Below are 22,693 nucleotides of genomic sequence, written 5' to 3'. Positions count from 1 at the left end.
AAATGTCATCAATAAATCTTCTCCAGGCTAAAAGTTGTCTGTCATATATATTTATTTAAAAAATGTGTATCCTGCCTATCCCTAGACAGCTTATATAATATAAAGATACATAAAAAAAAAAAAAGTCTAACAAGACACTTTAGAACAACAGTACATTGAGAGAGCCAAAACTAAAGAGCTGTCATAATAAAGCTCAGGAATTAGAAAAAGCCTGCACATTCAAGTGCATTTTGAAAACCTTTCTAAATTGCTGTACTGGCGAACAAAATTGAATATGCCCTGGTAATGCATTTCATAATCTCAGGCCAAAATATGGACAGTTAAAAATCTTTCTCCAAATTTGACCACATATAAATTTGCTATTGATGGTGCCATTGTAGACCTGGAAAAGTTTATTACAAAGCAAAAATAGTTTTCACTAAGAGCAATTTCTGCTAGAGACATCATGAACTCAACTGGTATCTCCTAGTGGTTAGTGCAGTGAACTTTGATCCTGGGGAACTGGATTCAATTCCCACTGCAGCTCCTTTTGACTCTGGGCAAGTCACTTAACTCTCCATTGCCCCAGGTACAAATAAACACCTGTATATACTATGTAAACCGGTTTGAATGTAGTTGCAAAAACCACAGAAAGGTCGTATATCGAGTCTTCCCACCCCCCACCCTTCCTATTGGAGTTGCTCAGCAAAACTTCTCTAACAATCTGTGAAATGTTGGTGTATAGGGATTCAACATCCAGGGAGACTAGATTGAATTCATCCCCAAAATCTGATTGTGATAAGAAGGTAATCATGTCTGCAGTATTTTGGGAGCCATTGGTCTCAAAAATATCATTAAATACTGAAAATGGTTCCAAGATGGAACCTATACCTGATACAAAAGGTCTACTACGGGGTGAAGTCAATAATTTATGTATCTTAGGTAAGGTATAAATTACAGGTGTCCTAGGGAAGTCTACACTCAGAAACTCAAACTCTTTTAGTGATGAATCCTCCTTTTAATCTAAACTTAAAGATGGAATCCGTGTTTGACAATTTGTACTGCTGGGCTTTGTTTGAGTTCTTCTTAAAAGTTCCTATCTTCCAATTTTGTCTATCTACTTCTCTAATATAATCATTAGTGTTCATGATACCACTACCCCCACTTTTGTCAGCAGGTTTTATAATGATTCTTAAGTCTTGACTTAGGGGGTCTTTTACAAAGGTACACTAGTGTCTTTAGCACGTGCTAACCATGTAGACACCTATAATATTCCTATAATATTCCTATAGGTGACACAAAATTATTCAGGGTCGTCAAGTCGCAGGAGGAATGTGAACGATTACAGGAGGACCTTGCGAGACTGGGAGAATGGGCGTGCAAGTGGCAGATGAAGTTCAATGTTGACAAGTGCAAAGTGATGCATGTGGGTAAGAGGAACCCGAATTATAGCTACGTCTTGCAAGGTTCCGCGTTAGGAGTTACGGATCAAGAAAGGGATCTGGGTGTCGTCGTCGATGATACGCTGAAACCTTCTGCTCAGTGTGCTGCTGCGGCTAGGAAAGCGAATAGAATGTTGGGTGTTATTAAGAAGGGTATGGAGTCCAGGTGTGCGGATGTTATAATGCCGTTGTATCGCTCCATGGTGCGACCGCACCTGGAGTATTGTGTTCAGTACTGGTCTCCGTATCTCAAAAAAGATATAGTAGAATTGGAAAAGGTACAGCGAAGGGCGACGAAATGATAGTGGGGATGGGACGACTTTCCTATGAAGAGAGGCTGAGAAGGCTAGGGCTTTTCAGCTTGGAGAAGAGACGGCTGAGGGGAGATATGATAGAAGTGTATAAAATAATGAGTGGAATGGATCGGGTGGATGTGAAGCGACTGTTCACGCTATCCAAAAATACTAGGACTAGAGGGCATGAGTTGAAGCTACAGTGTGGTAAATTTAAAACGAATCGGAGAAAATTTTTCTTCACCCAACGTGTAATTAGACTCTGGAATTCATTGCCAGAGAACGTGGTACGGGCGGTTAGCTTGACGGAGTTTAAAAAGGGGTTAGATAGATTCCTAAAGGACAAGTCCATAGACCGCTATTAAATGGACTGGAAAAATTCCTCATTTTTAGGTATAACTTGTCTGGAATGTTTTTACGTTTGGGGAGCGTGCCAGGTGCCCTTGACCTGGATTGGCCACTGTCGGTGACAGGATGCTGGGCTAGATGGACCTTTGGTCTTTCCCAGTATGGCACTACTTATGTACTTATGTACTTATGGGCATCTACAAGGTTAGCATACGCTAATTTTTAGCATGTTCTAAAAACGCTAGCACACCTTTGTAAAAGGGGCCCTTAATGATTTAATTGCCTGTTTCTCCTGTCTATTAAAATTATAAAGGGTATGGCAAAATGACTGCATGAGGGCTGTCAGCAGGGAGAGCTCCATGTGCTTGGTTGAAGAATCTTACCTCTGAGATTGATGCCGCATACCAACGTAGGGGCATGGTTCACCTGGTTCTCTCGCCAGCCAGGATTTTATCGCCCATCCAGCAAATGATGGAACAATTCACCGTGAGGCACCCTGTGCAGAAGACTGGAGATGTGTGTATCTTGCTGTGGTGCTAGAGGAAGGAGCCTCCAGCACTCTAGGACTTAATACAACTCTCTCTCCCCAAGCAGTCTGTCCTCCTCTGTGTCTGGTAGCAGTAGCGGCAGCTTCTAAACAGGGCTCCATTCTGGAAGAAGGTCAGAAGTCCTGTGTAGAAGGTGAGGATGCCAGCAAGTCTGAAGCTTTATAGAGTCCCAGGGAGCATTTGAAAATGGCTTCCCCACAGAGATGACTTTGGAGAGTATCTGGAAGGCACTGCAAAGTTTGGAAGCTATGGTTTCCAAATCGATGGATGAAGTTTAAAGTTTCAACATTTGTGAGTAAAATTGATTTGCTTTCTTCTACTGTAGAAGGTGTTAAGAATGATTTGTTCCGATCATATTAAAGAAGTACAGGATGAAGTTAAATCTCTCCAAGCACTTTCTGCTACTTTGGTGAAGGATAAAATGGTGACTCAAAGGAAAATTGAACAAGTGGAAAATCATTTTAGAAGACTTAATCTTCGTGTCCTGAATTTCCCCCAAGACTCCTGTGATGACCCCTGGTGACATGTTTAGAAAATATCTTCTGGAAGTCTTGAAATTTACCCCTGAAACTATTCCTCCCTTAAATAGAAATTATTATATTTCTTCTAAGACGGAACCAGGTGTGCAACCAGGAGCGCAGAGATGTGGTGAAAAACTTTACTTAATCTTTCTGATTTATTAGAGCAGTCTGTTTGAGAGATATTAGAGTGTTCTACTCTGATTATTTCTTTTGTATTTAAGGAGGATTTAAACACAGTGTTAAGAGCATATTTTTGTTACTTGCAAGGGCTGTTTTATGGTTAGAGAATCTGGGTGTACCCCGACATCACTAAGTCTACACAGGAACGTAGAAAGCTTTTTCTGGTCAAGAGACAGGAGATCAAAGATCTTGGGGCTACTTACTTATTGAGTTACCCATGTAAATGTATAGTAGAATATTCTGGAACTAACTATTTATTGTTCAATCCGGAACAACTCAGAGCTTTCCTGGACTTGAAAAAGTTAACTTAGAGTAACAACTGGTATGAATATAGCTGGGGTGTTTTTCACGTTAGGCCTTCCTTTAGGTTTTTCTTTCTTTTTTAATGATCTCCTTATCTTTTTGCTTCACACCCTCTTTCAATTGTGGTCTGAGGAAGAGATTTTTTTTTTGTTGCCTAATACTGTTTAATTCCTTGTTATATGCGTAACTCTGTATTGTTCGAATAAGATACTATTGCTTGTGATAATTGTTACTAAATTCAATAAAAGTAAAGTTAAAAAATTATAAAAAATCTTTTTGTTCTTACCCTCTAGCTCCATTTTGTCCCTCATGATCACACTCTCATATGCCGTAATAAGTGGATGAGAATTACCTGGAGGAATCCATCTGCTGTCTCTTTTCACAATTGAAAAGGCACTAGAATTAGTATTGTCTTTTTCACATGAAGCAAAACAATTCAGTTCTAGTATTAAATGCATTGTAGAGTGGTGTGGATGTGAAAGGTAAATCCTCATCTTTGTTCAAATGTCTGTCAGAAAAGTTAAACGCTCTATTCACTCTTCTTGTGCTAGGGGGTGGTATTGATTGTAAAAGCTTTCTATCATCCTGTTTTGAATGAAATTTTCTCTCCCCCCCTCCCCCTGCCTCTGCTTCTGAATACATAGCTGTTCGCCCTCTTTTTTCCGGGCTCTGTTTCTGATGCTGAATCTTTCTTCCAAATCTTCCCTAAATGAAAAACCTGTTCAATGTTGTGTTTTGATGACGTTACATACAATGAGGCAGAAGGATCAAATACATCCTCTAAATTGTTTCTGCTCCGCTTTCTGGGTTTCTCATAATTACACACTTGTGATATATCTCTGTTACGTTTTCAGTATTAACCATATCATCTCTCCTCCTGTAGTTGTACGCAGGGTTATATCTATTACTTTGCTCTTTATTCTCATACCATCGATAAATATCGCAATTCTTATAGTCTAAAGTATCCTTTTTAAACATTTTATATTTAATCTGTTTTAAATCATTCCTGAAGGAGTCCAATTAAAAGTTGTAGTCCCTCAGGAGGATATCAAAACAGGCATCATGTTCTTTCAAGAAAGTCAGTTCTTTATCTGGTTTCTCTTTACAGTTTCTAATTTCTTATCGGACCCCTGATGAGAAATTAGAAACCCCTAAAGTAGCCCATTTGTGTTTGAAACGTGGACCACTTTGGGTGCTTGTATTAATAAAAGAAGTGTGTATGTGAGAACTGTTCTCTGGGATCTGTTCCTTTTTATTCCACTAAAATAAAGTTTGTGCCTCATTTCTTGAACTAAGTTAAATAGAGTTGATGAGACTTGTACTTTTGAATTTCAATATGCATGCCTTCAGTCAGCAAAGTTTTAGGATACAGGCAATGAGAAAATAATGGAAACTATGGTGTGGGGAAATTCCTTACTGAAAGTAGGTTAGAAATTTTGAAAGAGTCTTTCATGTTCATTTGCATTATTCATAAGAAATTTTATCATCAGGAGAAATGTGCCCAGTACTGGCCATGTGATGGCACAGTATCCTATGGAGATATCACCGTGGAACTCAAGAAAGAGGAAGAATGTGAAAGCTACACAGTACGAGACCTGCTAGTAACCAACACAAGGGTAACTATTGTATTTCCCTTCTCTTTGACAAGGAATACTGTTGAAGAGACAGTTGTATGCAAAGGTTTAGCATCTCCTGTTCAAGCAGTATGTTTCAATGAAGCCCTAAGTGAACAGAAGCTGACCCAACCTCTGCATAGTACCAAGTTAGACATCACTTCCTTAAATAACGTATACTCTTTTTCAAAATATAAAGGTAGAGAGAGGAGCAGGGGCTGAGGCTTTTTCCCTTTCAAGATTTTTTTTTATTGAATTCCATTTGTATATTGAGATATTGAAGTACTAGTAGCTTTGAAATTTTGGAAAAGAGTATACATTATTTATGGAAGTGATTTTTTGAAGCTCTTTTCACTTTCTGATTGGATACATTGCAAGTTTTAATGCATAATGCTATTTATTTGCAATTTTTACAGACTTTATGAAGTTGTTTTTATTTATTTGGATTTTGCTAACACTTTTTTCAGTAGTAGTTCAAGGTAAGTTACATTCAGGTACACTGGGTATTTCTCTGTCCCTGGATGGCTCACAATCTAATTTTGTACCTGAAGCAATGGAGGGTTCCTCTCCTTTGGCAGGTGCAAAACTTTGGACACCACTTTACTCCGTACAATACCTTACCTGAAAGAAATAATGATTTTAGGCATTTGCTGTAGCCAGCCAAGAGTCCTTTCTATTCTTGACTTTTGGAATTTTTTTCCCACTGTCTTACAGAACACTGCATGTTGGAGATCTCCCTAAAGATTTTCAATAATAATCTAGTTTGGGGACTGTGAAGGCCAGTCCAAAACCTTCATCTTTTTCAACTATATGTAATTAATGGGAACAAGACATTTAGGCTCTGCCTTTTAGGTCCCATCATTTAGGCACCGCTCTTAGGCCCAGGACATTTAGGGACTGTGATCTTTAGGTTCCAGGACATTTAGGCACGATTCTCTTACTCTGTCTCCTAGCCTGAACTCTTTTCTCTCCGGCGCCCTGGCTGTACTCCCCTTTCCTCTTTTCTCCAACACCTCTGTTCCCTCTGTGGCATCTTCTCACCTGCTCGGGATCTTGCTTTCTATCTCCTCAACAGTTTCCATCATCTCCGCTGACCTACAACCCCTCTTCCTCTGCAGTTCTTTCCACTAGGGCTCCACAGAGAGCGGTGAATGCAGTTGCGCAGAACAGCAGCAGCAACATTTACAAACCACTAGGGGTTGCCTGCCACCCCACCGGCCTCTCTTGTAGCAGCAGTGCTGCATCCATGGAGGCCATCAGGGCAGCAGGCAATCCCCAGTGGTTTGCAGATGCTGCTGCCGCTGTTATGTTCATGTTCTGTACTGCTGCTGTCCTGAATCCCCAGCAGAAATTGCTGCAGAGGAAGAGGGTCTGCAGGTCAGAAGGAGTGACAGCTACTGTGGAGAAGGGAGGAAAGTGAGATCCCAGGCAGCTGAGAAGGAACTGGTGAGGCAGTGGCGCTGTTGAGGAGAAGTGGGGAGGGAGCACAGCTGGAATGCTGGAGAGAAGGGAACTCAAACTAGGAGACAGAGTAAGAGAATTGGGCCTAAATGTCTTGGTGCCTAAATGGTGGAGCCTAAAAGGCAGCACCTAAACTTCACATACCCGTAATTTATGATTGATATTGATGCATTTTTTGAATCATTAACTTGTTGAAATATCCAACTTCTTGCTTCACTGATTGGGGACGTTAATTCTAGGATATGTAGATTGATAGTTGATTCCATTCTTCCGTCCACCCACACAATATTTCCTTTGCCACCGGCTACCACACAACCCCAAAGTTCCGTCCCTATGTTTAATGGTTGGCTGGGGTTCTTTTGTTCAAATACTTCACATTTTTGTCTCCAAATCTATCTTTAATACGTCAAGCAGCCCTTAAAAATGGTAGATCACTGTTCCCAAACTGTCAGAACCCCATCACCAGTGGATGGGTTCTCAGAAACAGGTGTATTCCCCTTCCCTGTGTGACCTCTGCCCAGTAGTGACACTCGGAATGCCTACAGATGGCACATGGAAGAACCTTTGTAAAATTACCCTATGTGTGCCTGCATGTTTTATAAAATACATGAGTACATTGCTTCTGCCAGTGAATGCACAACTGACTTATCATGTATTTTCATCCCTTATACAGATAGTGTTGGGCTGGAAATATGAGTGAATGGCCTGATACTATCCATATAAGAAAGAGGCAGAAGGTGGGTGGAATGAGGTCAGGCCACAAAATTATCCAGAAAGTAGGCCTAAACTGAACAGAGTCCTGGCATAGTGACCACTCTATCCATAGATTCAGTACTACTACCAAGACAGTTAGTAACACTGATTCTCCGAGGACAAGCAGGCCATTAATACTCACAAGTGGGTAATGCAGCGCCGTGTTGCCTGGTCCGGAGCTTATAACAAGCTTTACAGAGCTTTGTGGAGCGCAAGACACGCTCCACCACGCATGCGTGGGTGCCTTCCCACCCGCTGCAAGGGCGCAGTTACTACAGTTGTTTTTCCACTGCAGTGAAAAGAAGTCACGTTTGTGCTTTCTCTTCACTCCTGTTCTGGAAGAGCTTAATTTTTTGGTGCCTTCTCTTCCTGTACTGTTTTAGTTTATTTTGGCCTTTTTTCAAGTTTTCTTTATTTTCCGTAACTTAGGCCGTGTTTAGGCCTAGTCTGTGGTCAGGTCTTTCCCTTGACTTTTTTCTGTTGACTTGCCCCTTTTTTTCCAGGCACCATCGCATCTTTTGATTTGGCCACGGAAGTTTTTCCTTCCATGTCCACTAAAGTACCCAGTGGCTTTAAGCACTGTACCTGGTGTAGTCGGACAGTCTCTGGCACAGACACCCGTTCTTGGTGTCTTCAGTGCTTAGGGCCCAACCATAGCACTGCCAACTGTATCCTTTGTCTTCGTATGAAGAAAAAGGACTCAGGTGTCCAGAGAGGCTCAATGCAAGAAACTTTTTGGAGCCATGTCTGAGTTCTTGAAATTGACATCGGCATCAAGGTTGTCTGTGTCATCGTCGAAGACTTCATTGGGAGCATCGGTCTGCATGGCTGCTTCAAGACCTGAAGACACTGGGAGCAGTAGTGCGTCGGGTGGGTCTTCACCTGTCTGGACACCAGCTTCTGGGAAGGGCCCCTGGGACCGGCCAGTGTCAGACCCAACCCAGAAGCAACGTGAGGATTCAACATTGTCCTCATCGGCACTGAGTAGTCTCAACACCAAGCTTCAGGCAAAGACCAAGAAACATCAGCATCGGTCAACCTCGAAGCATGGCGCCGGGAGCTTAGGGGCATGAAGAGATTCAGCACCCAAGAAGCGTCGACACCAGAAGGATCACTCCCCTTCTATCCAGGAGGAACCGATGTGTCTGTCTCCAGGCAACCAGGACCTGACTCCCGTCTCGGCCCCATAAGTTCTGCAGCCTGTCTGAAAGCTGACACCCCAGTCTTTCCCAGTTTTGGCCCTCGATAAGCGTCTCTGGGCCTTGCTTCCTGAACTGCTGGATGGCAGCCTGCAGCAGCGTGCATCAGTATCAGGGGTGCTTGTGCCTGCCCTATCATCCGTTGCTGCCCTTCTTGGCCCTCAGCCTGCAGTGCGGCCTCTGTCGATGGAGGAAACTTCGCTAGAGTCGAGGCGGGAGCCGATACCTCAGTGCCCTTCTCAGGGATATGGCTCCTCTAAGTCAAAGCAGGCTCGGTCTCAGCCCTCCCATGAAGAGTTTCTGTCTGACACCAATGAGGAACGCTCATGGGAGTCACAAGAGGACCCAAGATAATTTTTGGAGGATGAATCCTATGGCATCCCATCTGAACCGTTCCCTCCACTTGAAAGGAGAAGGTCTCCTCTGGAGAGCCTTTCATTCCCCTCTTTTGTGAAGGAAATGGCTGTGGCTATTCCATTTCATTTGGAAGTGGAGGATGAGCCCAGGGCTAAGATGGTCGAGGTGCTGGACTACAAGTCCCCTGCTAGGGAGGCTGTGACTGTACTTCTCCATGAGGTACTCAAGGAAGTCCTCGATAGGAGCTGAGAGTCCCCTCTGTCAATCCCTGTCCTGCCGAAGATCAACACAATGTATTGGATCCACTGCACACCAGGTTTTGATAGGCCCCAATTGCCTGAAATTTCCATGGTGGTGGAATCCGTTCTCAAGAGAGCCAGGCGTTCTAGAGGCTATGTCTCAGTGCCCACAGACAGAGAAGCTAGGACCTTGGACTATTTTGGGAGGAAGATGTTCCAGGCCTCAATGCTCATGTCCCGTATACAGTCCTACCAGCTCTTCATGAGCGTGTACTTGCAGGACTCAGTGCACAAGTTGTTAGACTTGGCAGACTCTCTCCCACCGGAGCAAGCCGAGTCAGTTTGCAAGTTGGCCAAGCAGCAGAAGGCGTGTCACAAGTTCTTGGCCAGGGGCGCCTACAACACCTTTGACGTAGCATCCAGGATTTCTACCTACAGCGCGGCTTAGTAAACTGGGCCCTTAGGCTCCTACGTTTGGCTGAAAATAAGGCACAAATTAAGGAATTTGACTTAGGGGTCCTTTTACTAAGCTCGGTAAAAGTGGCCTTAGCATGCCCTTATGTGGGTTTTTCGCATGCACTTTGGCCATTTTTACTGCAGCTGGAAAATTAGCCATGAGCTAATGTTAAAATGCTAAGTAGTAATGTTGGCTTTAGCATGCAACCATTGAAAAGAATTACTACATGTTCACTTACCGATACCTATTTTGTAGGTGGTAGGGCTCATGCGGTAGTCCATTAACCAGTTAGAGCATGGTAGTGTGGATGCGCTGATTAGTGCAGGAACATCTGCTCTCTGCCCCCAGACACTCCACTCCAACAAAAATTAAAATAAATATTTTTTAGCATGCAGTTAAGTTAGCACACACTGATTTGGAACTTACAGCAGGACACTTGAGCACGTCCCGTGATAAGTCATTTTATGCTGCAGTTAAGTGCATGCTAGCACTTAACGCAGCTTAGTAAAAGCACCATTTAGAAGCCTAAATTTAGGAACTCAGCTTTATTTTGAATATCAGACCCTACATACCTAAATAAGGGGCCTTTTTACAAAGAGACGGTAGGCATATGTATCATATGCCAAATCAACACTACCATCCAGTTAGCACGCCTACCTGGCGGTAATGTCGAAGTTGGCACGCGCTGTTTCCCGCATAGAAAATATTTTTCTATTTTCTACCATGGGGGGCGTTCCCGGTGATAATCAGCAGTGCAGCCACATTGTCGTGGGCTGCATGAGTACCATAAGTATAGTGCGTAAGCCCTTACCGCTAGGTCAGTGGGTGGTGGTAAGGAATCAGAAAGTAAACAGCCGCAAGCTACCTTTAATTCTAGTATACGGTCATTTACTGCCCCTATTGAAAAAAGCATTTTTTCCCAGCCGTGGTAAAAAATGTCCCAGCATGTGCCAAAAACACACACCCACACTACCGCAGGCCACTTTTTACCGCGGCTTAGTAAAAGGACCCCTAAATGTATAGTATACAAGGTCACAGAAAAAGGAGCATGAAAGTGTTTGCAAACTTAAAAGGTTAAAATTAGTAATGTAATGAAGCTGTAGAAATATAATGGCTTGTGTACATTGGGGATGACTTTTTGTGACTTGTCCTGTAAGGCAGTTGAGGAGAGTTGGCTGACACTCAAAGAAAAACTGCTCATTTTTACATTGTTTGTGAAACTTATTACAGCAGGCCTTGACAAAATTCTACGAGCCAGCTGTCAAGACCTCTTACTTTTCCTTCACCACTCCTCCAAAAATTGTCCACAGTTAAATTTTTTGGGGTGGTTGGGGGGCAAGAAAGGAGGAGGAGGAGGAGGATTTCCCCCCCCCCCCCCCCCCCCCCCCCCCCGCCAGATCAGCAGAAGTCTATTTTCCTATTGTGTGTCTGTGGGCAAGGAAACTTTAGTAAGTGAGTTCCTTAAGGTGCCTCTGCAAATAACTGGTAGAAGCCAGCAGTTTCCTTTCCCAGATCATGCTGTCAGCAGTGTGACAGGGCCACCTTGATAGATGAAGGAAAGAGGCAATTGTCTCTTTGTTTCACATATCACCATAACCTGGGTCCTACCTATCAAGGTGGCCCTGTCACACTGCTGAGAGCATGATTTGGGAAAGGAAACTTCTGGCTTTAACCAGTTAGATCTCTCTCTCTCTCTCTCGTATGTTCACCCCTTAAGCCTTTATCCAGTTTTTCTGCAGAAAAACCCGCATCGACCCAACTCCTCTATTCAGGATCTTTGAGTTGTTCCCGCAACTTCAAATCTTGCAAGAGTTGAAACTAAAACAGCTCCTACTCTTCCTGAACAGCATGGCTCAAGCTTACAAAGAGCTGAGTTGCAGCAGGAGATCAAGAAATGTGTAGTTTCTTTTCCAGCACCACAACCAAAAAGCACCATTCAAGTGCAAAAAAAAAAAAAAAATCCTAGGTGCCAGAATGCAATTTTCTGGCGCCATGTTGACCTGGTGCCTGAGTTTGTCGAACCCTGTATCACAATAGTTGTATATCTCAACCATCGTACAAATTAAACTCGGTCCTCTAGGTCCACAGTCTAATTTGCTTTTCACAGTAACTGCAATAACTATTTATAAGATATTAGCATACTTAGGATACAATAACTAAGATCCTAAACCTGTAGGTGACCCTTGATGACCTGATTTGTGTATTCCTTTCTGCCTTATTTAAGGTAAGAGAGGACCTCCACCAGAGAGAGAGAGAGAAAATACTAAGATCTTATTTTTTAAATTAAGCTTGTGATTGTAGTCTTCTGGAAGAGGCTGTGAACTTCATTGCAATATCTCCTCAGGAAAATAAAGCTCGTCAGATTAGACAGTTTCATTTTCATGGCTGGCCAGAGGTGGGAATCCCTACAGATGGGAAAGGCATGATCAACATCATTGCGGCAGTGCAGAAGCAGCAGCAGCAGTCTGGGAACCACCCCATCACCGTGCATTGCAGGTAAATGCCAACACAGATTTGCACCGGCTGAGTCTGAGTTGGGGACGTCAGCTATCAGACAGAGTTTTTATTCAGTGTTGTCGTCTCCACCCCTCTGATATTCATCTGGCGGCAGGTAGCATGGCTAGCTACTGCCAGTGGCGATGGCCGGCTCTGACTTAACCGGCTATGTGAATACTCAGCACTGGCCAGTTAAGTTAATAGATAGGACTGCTATTTATGAGGTCCAATTTGATCATTAAACTTAGCCAGCCAGAGCTTGAATATTTGCAGATAGCCGGCTATATCTCCCAATATAGCTGGTTAGCCGCTGCACGCTAAGTACTAATGTTCAGTGGAAATAACCGGCTATCTCTCGCTGAATATTATTATTATTATTTATTGCATTTGTACCCCACATTATCCCACCTTTTTGCAGGCTCAATGTGGCTTACAGAGTGTCATTATGATGAAGTCATTACATGATCTTAAATACATAAGCTGAGAGTAAATGAATTAGATGCAGGTCATTACATGATTATAAATACATAAGCTGAAAGTAGATGAGTTAGATGCAAGGTGCTAGGAAGGTGTTGTGAGAGGCGTTTTTGATGCACCTGAGTGATTTGAGGAGTGATTTATTAAGGATGTCTTTTGTAGGCTTTGTTGAAGAGGTGTGTCTTCAAAGATTTGCGAAACTGGTTAGATTGTCCATATTTTTCAGGGCCATGGGTAATGCGTTTCAGATCTGTGTGCTTTTATACGCAAAAGTAGTGGTGTATGATTGTTTGTATTTAATTCCTTTGCAGCTGGGGAAGTTCAGATTGAGGAATTTGCGGGCTGATCTTTTGGCGTTTCTAGGTGGTAGGTCCACTAGGTTTAACATATAGAGTGGGGCGTCTGCGTGGATGATTTTGTGGACGGTTGTGCAGATCTTGAACTCGATTCGTTCCTTGAGTGGTAGCCAATGTAGTTTCTCTCTTAGAGGTTTTGCCCTCTCGTATTTAGTTTTTCCAAAGATGAGTCTGGCTGCGGTGTTCTGGGCTGTTTGGAGTTTTTTAGTGGTCTGTTCTTTACAGCCTGCGTACAAAGTGTTACAGTAGTCCAGATGACTTATTACTAATGACTGTACTAGGGTACGGAAGATGTTTCTTGGGAAAAAAGGTTTTATTCTTTTGAGTTTCCACATCGAATAGAACATTTTTTTCGTTGTATTCTTCACGTGGGTATCGAGTGTGAGGTATCGATCAATAGTGACTCCAAGAATTTTCAGGTTTTCTGAGATAGGGAGTATGCAGTATGGTGTGGTTATGTTAGGGTAATTGATTGTGTTGTATTGGGAAGTGAGAACTAGACATTGAGTTTTTTCTGCGTTCAGTTTTAACTGGAATGAGTCCGCCCAAGAGTGCATGATTTGGAGGCTCTGGTTGATCTCGTTGGTTATTTCGTTTAAGTTACTTTTGAACGGGATGTGGATCATGACATCATCCGTGTATATGTAGGGGTTCAAGTTCTGGTTGGCTAGAAGTTTGGCTAGTGGTATCATCATAAGGTTGAAAATAATTGGCGAAAGGGCGGATCCCTGAGGAACTCCACATTCCGGTGTCCAAGGTGGTGATCTGTTATTATTCGTTGTTACTTGGTAGGATCTGGTGGTGAGGAATCCTTTGAACCATTTGAGAACTGGGCCTCCGATTCCAAAGTATTCTAGCAGGTGTAGTAATATTCCATGATCTACCATGTCGAAAGCACTGGACATGTCGAATTGTAATATGAGTATGTTCTTGCCAGTTACAATTGTTTTTTTGAATGAATTCATTGCAGACACTAGTACCGTTTCAGTACTATGATTTGATCTAAATCCTGATTGAGATTCATGTAGAATTGAGTGTTTGGTTAGGTATTCCATGAATTGTTGCGTCACTATGCCTTTCATCAGTTTTGTTATGAGCGGGAACGAAGCAACTGGTCAGTAGTTGGTTAGGTCCATTGTGCTTTTCTTGGCATCTTTTGGCAGTGGAGTGAGAAGGATATTTTCTTTGTCCTTGGGGAAGAGACCGTTTAGGAGTCTGTAATTTACTTGGTTTGTGAGGTCTTTTGTGAATTGTTTGGGGGCGGCTTTTAGTAGGCTAGTAGGGCAGATGTCAAGTTTGCATTGAGATTTGGCATATTTTCCTAGCCAGTGTGTAAGTTCGTCTACTGAAATCAAGTCAAAGTTGGTCCATGATCGATCGGCTGGATATTCCCCAGGTTTCGGGTCTAAGCATTCAAGGATGCTTGTGTACTCAGTGGTATTATCGCTTAGCCAGCTAAGTGCTGTTTAATCACCCAGGAGCCGTTCTTGGCCGGTTAAGTAGCTCTGAATATTGGGCCCTGTAGTTTTTTGAATTGTTATACAACAATATGAAAAAAAACCTGAAGGCTTTTGATGAGCCCTGCCTCTTTGTAATTATCATTACAAAGATGAGTAAGAGAGGATAAATAATGGATATTGTGGTTTACGTGGAGGGGCATAATCGAACTGGGCACCCAAGTTTTCCTGAGGGCGTCCTCGCAGGACGTCCCCGCGAAGGGGCGGGGAAACCCTTGTTATCGAAACAAAATGGGCGGCCATCTTTCGTTTCGATAATACGGTCGGGGACGCCCAAATCTCAACATTTAGGTCGACCTTAGAGATGGTCGTCCCCGGTTTTCGGCAATAATGGAAACCGAGGATGCCCATCTCAAAAACGACCAAATCCAACTCATTTGGTCGTGGGAGGAGCCAGCATTCATAGTGCAGTGGTCCCCCTGACATGCCAGGACAGCAACTGGGCACCCTAGGGGGCACTGCAGTGGACTAACTGATGCACTAACTGAACGGAAAAAGCCCTTCCCTTACCGATCCCTTAGTGATTCGGAAAGGAGCGGGCATGCATGAAGGAAATCGCATGCAAATGAGCTGCTCGCTGTTAGCTTATTTGCACACAATTTCCTTCCTAAGGAGGGGAAGCCAGTGCAGAGCAGCCAAGCGTTATAGATACTATAGATACTATACTTAATTTCACGTTATTTATTATCTCATCCTCATATTAGTAGGACTTCCTATAAAGATACAAGTTTTGCACTATGCTTACTACCCTGCTGTACATGTGTGTGGAGTTATTTCCCATCTCTGCACACTGGTGGATGATGTAACCCATGCTGTTGGCAGCTTTGGCCCGAGAAGAGAGATTATTTCTCCCCCTAACCCCAAGGTGTTTGAATGCCAAATTGAATTCAGTGTTGCAAATGTTTAGAGATCTGACTCAAAATATCAACTTGCATAAAGTACTGCCTGCTACATTAAAAAGCTGTAAATAAATTTTCAGCAAAAACATTGTCACCATGATGCACTACTTATGCATTGAGCTGCCCTCTTAGCAGCCCTCTTGCTCCCGTGGAGAGGACAGAACTGGTTAGAGAGTTGCTCTAGGAACGTCCATGCATGTGCTCCACTAACTGCTTCAAGGTGTGCTCTGCTCCAACTTTGGAGGCCCTTTTGTTCGTTGTTTTTTGCCTATTGGATTTGTGTGGGTCCCTGTTGTTAAAGTTTGTGCTTGTTCCAACATTGGAGGCCCTTTTGTGCTTTATTTTTTTGCCCATATGGGATGGAAACGCATGTTCCCTCACTACACATGGATGACCTAGCATCAAATAAATAGCACCTTTTCATTGTCTTCTTTTTATGGTGTCTGGTGTACTGAACTACCCTCCATAAAGGGCTTCCAGCTCCAGTGATATAGCTGGCTACCTTCTCTCGCAGTTCCAACCCCCACCTACCCTCCCCCACCCAACTCTCTATCCATATGATGCCTCATAAAAACAGGATCTGAACATGACTAGAACAGTATAGTGCATGTCTGACACCTGCAAAGAGCAACTTGGTCTAGACAGCATTTTGTATTGATTTAGTTGAACAGACAACCAAACAGCAGCAGCAGTCCGAGGAAGGACAAACACAGCAAGAGTTTATCCAGATGTCAACTTTAATGGAAACAGGACCCAATCTGGCTAAGTTTCAGAAAAACATTCATCAGGGGTCACATAGGTTTCCACAATACATGACATTTGAGATTCAGACTGCCATACAAATAATGGTTTCTCCCTCCTCCTCCTCCAAGAGCTGCTCAATGAATATTCCAAATTTGTGCCCAGTGAGTAACCACCAAGTCTGACTTTTGGAATTAGACCAGAGCTTTTTCTATGCAAGTATTGCAGTCCATGCATTGAATCTGTGAATGTATTGTGGAAACCTGTGTGACCCCTGACAAGGGTTTTTCCAAAACTTGACCAGGTTGGGGCCTGTTTCCATTAAAGTTGACATTTGGATAGACTCTTGCTGTGTTTGTCCTTCCTTGGATCACTGCTGCTGTTGTTTGCTTGTCTGTTCTGTTTCTGCAGTAGACTCTCTCCTGTTTGTTTCGTATTGATTTAGTTAACATGTCAAATTAAAATGAACTTTATTTTCTGGCACCAGCACATTTAGTACAACTTGTTATCAAAATTGAAATAGTAAATATTTGTGCATTATTGCTCGATAAATTGCCCTAGAAGTGGCACAACATAGAAGATGTCACTCTTGTGTGTAACAACTTTTGTTCTTTTACCTATTTAATTTTTTTGACCTTTTTTTTTTTTTTGTCAGTGCTGGAGCAGGAAGAACAGGAACGTTCTGCGCACTGAGCACAGTCCTGGAGAGGGTGAAAGCCGAAGGGATCCTGGATGTCTTTCAGACCGTGAAAAGCTTAAGGCTACAGAGGCCGCATATGGTTCAGACACTGGTATGTATGTGGCGGTTCTTGTACCTCACAGTCTGCAGCAGAAGCAGAAATCAACTGTTCAGATGGAAGTGGTGAGCACCTTGGCTGTAACGCTTGGTAGTGTTCCGTGAATGATGCACTGAAAAATCACTAATCTGTCCTCCACTCTGCAAAGTGACAGCAGCTCTTCAGTAGAATTGGAAAATGAAGTGCCCATGTGAAACACATGGCTGTAGCAAACAGGTGGGGTCAAGAGGGCAAGTAGCTGTCCACCTGGCTAACTGATATACTGATGGAAACCAGCTGGGAAAGACGTCTTCCAGTACAGGGACAGAGCGGGGAAAAGACGTTGATCATTCAAACTACTGCACCTGGTTTAGATATGACAGTCAAGGGGTGACCCCTGTATATCTCCACAGAAAGATTTCAGTGAGACAAGCCAGAAGGTATTTTATTTTAATGAAACTGTAGTAAAGAATTTAAGCATGAAAAAGCAGGATAGGGCTCTGTGGATTGTAATTTATCAAGAGGCAGAGCGCTGCTGATGGTGTACAGTCTGGACTAAAATCCCAGTAGCATGCAGGGGGTCATCAGGCTGTACCTCCCTACCTGCCATAGACCATATTTCTGTCATCAAAACCTTCTCCATTATTCATGGATATCTATTCCTGCTTTAAATTGTTGGTCAACATGAGGCAATAATGCAGCACAGACAGCTGTGTATATTGCACTGCACTCATGTCTCTCAGAGGACGAGGGATTTCTGAGCAACTGGTGGATCATGCACCTTGTTATTCTTCCCTAAGGGTTTGGGGTTTTGTTTTATGCTGGCAGCAGAAGTGCTGTGATTGGAAAGGCCAGCCATAGCAGCGTATTCTGCTCTTCACATTTATTTCCTGTGACTTTACTGTACCAAGTTACAGCAGGAAGCCCTTGTGTAACCACAATCAGCCCTTATCCTTTACTCAAATTCTTAGTGAACTTATTTTTTGCTGTGTTTTTTTCTCACTAAACAGGAACAGTACGAATTTTGCTACAAAGTGGTGCAAGAATATATTGATGCATTCTCAGATTATGCGAACTTCAAATAAAAGAGACAGAAGATAAAGACAGAAGAATTGCCTTCTTCAATATTTTGTAATATTCTATTTGTTAATATATCCAGATATGTGTATATATCTTAACTGTTGGTACCATAAAGCTTTGTAATAGCTGGAGATTTTATATGTAGCAAAAGTGTTAGACATTTTTTTTCTGATGTTATCCTGGGGAATCTCAATTGCCTGATGTTTGGATTAATACTGTAAAAGCCTCTCTCTCTTGGCTAGAGAGCAAGTGCTGGCTGTTTTGTTTATAAATTGTTTCTTTTGGGGACAGAAGCCTTTCTTGCAAAATATTTTAGACCTTGTTCGCCAAGCACAGTGTTTCCCAGAACTAGCTGCAAAACGGTTGCACATTTCCCAACCACTTACTGATTCACATGAAATAAATCTTTTATTCTAATTGTATATAAATATCATACTTTTTTGTATAAAATGTCTCTATCAAGGATTATTAAAATAATAATCTAATTAATTACTAGTCGTAAGTGTATTCAGGGACATTAGTACCTGAGAATTTTAATAAATAATTGGATTTTTAAAAGGCTGTATTGCTCCCCGAAAGAACGTTCTCTGCACTCCATGTATGTTTGGTAGTGAAATTGTGGCAAACGGCTGTGTTTTTTTTATTTTGGGGGGGAGGGGGGGTCTTATCATATCATAAATGGCAGAGTCAGCTGTTCCTTTAGGCCTCAGTGGCTTGGCTGCTGGGTTTGTTCCATGTATTGCCTTATCACAGTATTAATTGGTCCTCTGGTGGCTATGGGTATTGGCGACACAATAGGAGCAGTTTTGTCCATAGAGGGACCATGATCTGGTTGGACTGTTTCCAGCTTCTTTTTGACAGTGGAATGCCTTCCTGTTTTTCTCTGTGTGGAGCTTTCTTAGGACAGGCAGGTGTCCTCCTCCTGCTACCCCATCTGGTGTTTTGACAAGTGCTTTTAAAGTGATTGTTTACAATGTTATAAAGAGACTATAGTGCCCTTGAAATCTGGAGTTTCTCTTAAGCGTTCATTATTCATCCAGCACATCTGTGCTTTCAACATTGGGTTTCAGCCACCTCTGCCTAAGCCTCTTTATCTCCCCACAATTCTTGTGTGAATATTCTGCAAATGATTCCAGATGATACGTAGATGTTAGTTCTTGTGAGGAGCAAATGGTCTACGTTTGCTGGGATTACTCATGATTTTGTTGTTTTCTTTACAACATTAAAAAAATAGAGCCTCTTGTTTTCATGTGTGTACATGTGATCCAGATGCAATGGAGGCTAGATTATCTGAAGGCCATGTGTATAGTGCTTCAGTCTTGTACCTGGACAAGTCATTCCAGCAGAGACACTGGATGGTCTGTTCACTGATACCTGGTTACAGGCTGCTATACCAAGGTAGGCCTCAGGGGATTCTGCCTTACACACACTGGTAGTTTGTCGTACAAATCCTACTCAATGGAAAAATATTTTCCAGCAGTTGTTTTTAAGAAGACCTCTCTTATTCACAGGATTATTTTTGAAAGATATGTGTTATACAGGAGGAGGAAATATTATCAAGACTGTCCACATGTAGCCTTTCCACAAATAAGAAGCCAGTTTCAAACCTTATAATTGAAGACAGATGTTTGACTTCCAGTTTGATTCAAAATCATGAGAAAGGTAATTTTCAAATCCTTTTACACAGATGAAAGCTGTTTATCTGTGGGGAAAAAAAAGCCAGTCTAAAAACTGTTCACAAAGCACACACTTTTCTCCATTTGGGGGGAGGGGTAAGGAAGAGCGTGTGCGTGTGTGTGTGTGTGTGTGTGCGTGTGTCCTTTGTATTGTGAAATCCCCATGGTTATATTTCTGCCCCAGATTTTCAACTACAAATGCCATAAGGAGTTCCCTTTGAAAATCAGCTTATAGGCAAGCCCCACAGGTAGCTTTTTTTAAATATTCTCTAATCCACTCTGTACTTTCAGTTGATGGAACGTACAGAGTATAAATTCTTCATATTAAATTAAAAATTTTCCCCTTAGTCAATAAATGTATTTTTGCTGGTAGCAGCAATAAACTGTGACATCTATTCAGCCTCCAATTTTGTTTTGTTTTTGAATGCTGATTCTGATAATTTTATATCAAGAAAAGAGAATATCACCAGGCTGGGTTTTTTTTTGTTGTTTAATTCTAGCTGTCATATGTGCAGTGTATGGAGCACTCACCAATGAATTGCCTCCATTGGAGCTTACAGCTTTTTCTTCTCTCTCAATGCAACTTCCACAACTACTGTTATCATTGCGACAAAGCAAAATATTAGCAACTATGTTCCCTCTTTTCATATTTACTGTCCTGATTTCTGTTTTTCTTTGTAAGGCACCAAATACTTATACATTGATGGTTTTGTTCATCATTTTAAGACTACTGATTTTTAAGGTATTATTTTTGTAGCTACCACAGAAGTCAGTACTGTTGGCAGCTCAGGCAAAAAATAATCTCCCCCCTCCAAGCCCCCCACCCTCATTAAACATTTAGATCATGAGTAACTGTTTGACAGTAGCACCCCAGTATACCCAAGACACAATTGAGACAGTATTTAAAATGATTTAACCAAGCAAGTTACACTGGCTGGGTAACCCCCCTGATTTTCAGCAGCACATAACCAGACAGTAATACTGAAAATCCAGGGCGAACACTGCCACACTTTCTGTTTAGTGCCAGGGCGATGTAGGATCAGTTTGGGTGGAACTAAGATTTACCTGGTTAGTGGCAATTTTCAGACCACTAACTGGATAAGTGCCTGAATAGAGTACAGAAAGCAAAAAAAAAAAAACCTGTCCTAACGTTGTCCGGCTAGTACCCAAATAAACTTCCAGCAGTTGGCCAAGATTAGGATATTTAATGCCGGTGCTTGGATCTGGCCCAGCTTTGAAAATGCAGTTCATATTCTGCCCATGGCAATCAATGTCTTTAAAGATCTCCTGAATGCCATGGACTGAATCTTCACCCATGTGCTCTCTCTCTTCTTGAAATGTTTGAGCATGTGTAAAATGTTATACACCAGAGCAAATCGGCTTTGTTACCTCCAGATGGTCACCCCTTTTAGTAGCTAAAGAATTATCTAGGATTTAGGCCTGTGTGAATCTAACCCATCTGTCCTGACCAAAGAAAAGGGAGATTTTTTAAAATAGGCATTGACACAATAAGAGGGTGCACACTTTTGGCTGTTAAAAAAAATCTAAACTAAAAAGAGTCAGAATCAGTTTGAGATCAAAACCTTTCTGGGGAGAACAAAGTAAAGTGACTTAAACATGTAATGTGGGCATTTTGGCAAAAACCTGGACCAACATGCTAAGATTTTACTTTTCTCCAGAACCAATGCTTAGAACCAGGGGCGTATCTGCTATGGGGCCACAGGGGCCTGGCCCCCGTAGATTTGCCCCTGGACCCCCCCCCCCCCTACCGATGATCCTCTCAACCTCCCCTCCTTCCGCTGTCGCGCCTCACCTCCCTTTGCTGGCGGGGGACCCCAACCCCCGCCAGCCGAAGTCTCCTTCCTTCCTTCGTTTGGGTTTGGTTTCTGATGTCCTGCACGCACGTACAACGTGCAGGATGTCAGACTCACAGAAACACTGTTTCTGTGAGTCTGACGTCCTGCACGTTGTACGTGCGTGCAGGACGTCAGAAACCAAACCTAAACGAAGGAAGGAAGGAAGGAGACTTCGGCTGGCGGGGGTTGGGGTCCCCCGCCAGCAAAGGGAGGTGAGGCGCAACGGCGGAGTGACAGCGGGAGAGGGGGTTCAAAGTAGTTGGAGCCAGGTGGTGATGTCGTCATCAGGTGGGCGGGTGGTGGTGTCGTCTTCGGCGAGAGGGGGGGTTTAATAGTTGGAGGTGGTGTTGGTGGCGGGCGGGGGTGGTGGTGTCGTCGCCCCCTCACCTCGGCTCTGGCCCCCCTACCGTTGAAGTTCAGATACGCCCCTTGCTATGATGAGAAACACCACATAAATCCCAAAAAACAACAGAATGGAAAACATCTGGAAGGATCCAGGCAAAAGCATTTGTTATTTTTAACTTGCATTCAGCTCCGTTGACTGAAATGCAGTAAAAACTTCCTGTAGAACTGGCCAGAAGGTAAATGTTTTTCAACTATTTGCTTAATATGGTCATTTGAGTAGGGCCATAAACTAAATAATAGAAAAAACAACACAGATATTAATGAAGGCACGACCAAGCAACTGCCTGTGTTTCTTGTACTTCCCAGAGAGTTTTGTGTTGTGTGAGACACACTACTTATTGATGGAGAGGTGATCTTCATTTATTATACTGCATGGTTTCATTAACTGAATTTCTCTCACAAAATGCTCGACAGTTTGCTGTTATTTTATATTTTGTCTTTACATGAAATGAAGCACTATTGGCCAACAGAAATGTACAGTCCATAAAAAGATTGAAAGCTGTCTCATGCAAACTAAACCATTGTGCTGGTGTAAGGTCCTTTATTTTCTTTTCACTTGTTAAGTGACATTTTTGTAGCGCATCTGTGATTTGCTCTATCATACTTAACCAAATAGTAGTTAACATAGAAAAATGTCAGCAGATTAAGATCATATGGTTTATCCAGTCTGCCCATCTATGCCAACTATTGAGCTGTGCAATCTCTCCCTGTCCCTCCAAGA

At 42.6% G+C, this 22,693-nt stretch overlaps 1 protein-coding gene across 5 annotated transcripts in view; it reads left to right on the top strand.

Moving 5' to 3' along the window:
• The window catches only part of PTPRA (protein tyrosine phosphatase receptor type A), a 373,699-nt gene extending 353,581 nt beyond the window's left edge, over positions 1 to 20,118 (top strand). For all 5 annotated transcript variants that reach the window (XM_030191011.1, XM_030191010.1, XM_030191012.1 and 2 more), the window contains 4 exons: positions 5,105 to 5,230; positions 12,038 to 12,189; positions 16,835 to 16,970; positions 17,966 to 20,118. In XM_030191011.1, coding sequence (XP_030046871.1) covers positions 5,105 to 5,230; positions 12,038 to 12,189; positions 16,835 to 16,970; positions 17,966 to 18,040 — 489 coding nt within the window. In that variant the 3' untranslated portion in view covers positions 18,041 to 20,118. The remainder of the gene's footprint in view (positions 1 to 5,104; positions 5,231 to 12,037; positions 12,190 to 16,834; positions 16,971 to 17,965) is intronic.
• The last annotated feature ends 2,575 nt before the right edge of the window (positions 20,119 to 22,693 follow it).

The sequence above is a fragment of the Microcaecilia unicolor genome, chromosome 2 (genome assembly GCF_901765095.1).
Source record: "Microcaecilia unicolor chromosome 2, aMicUni1.1, whole genome shotgun sequence".
Taxonomy (NCBI): Eukaryota; Metazoa; Chordata; class Amphibia; order Gymnophiona; family Siphonopidae; genus Microcaecilia; species Microcaecilia unicolor.
This window is presented reverse-complemented; position numbering and strand designations above follow the sequence as displayed.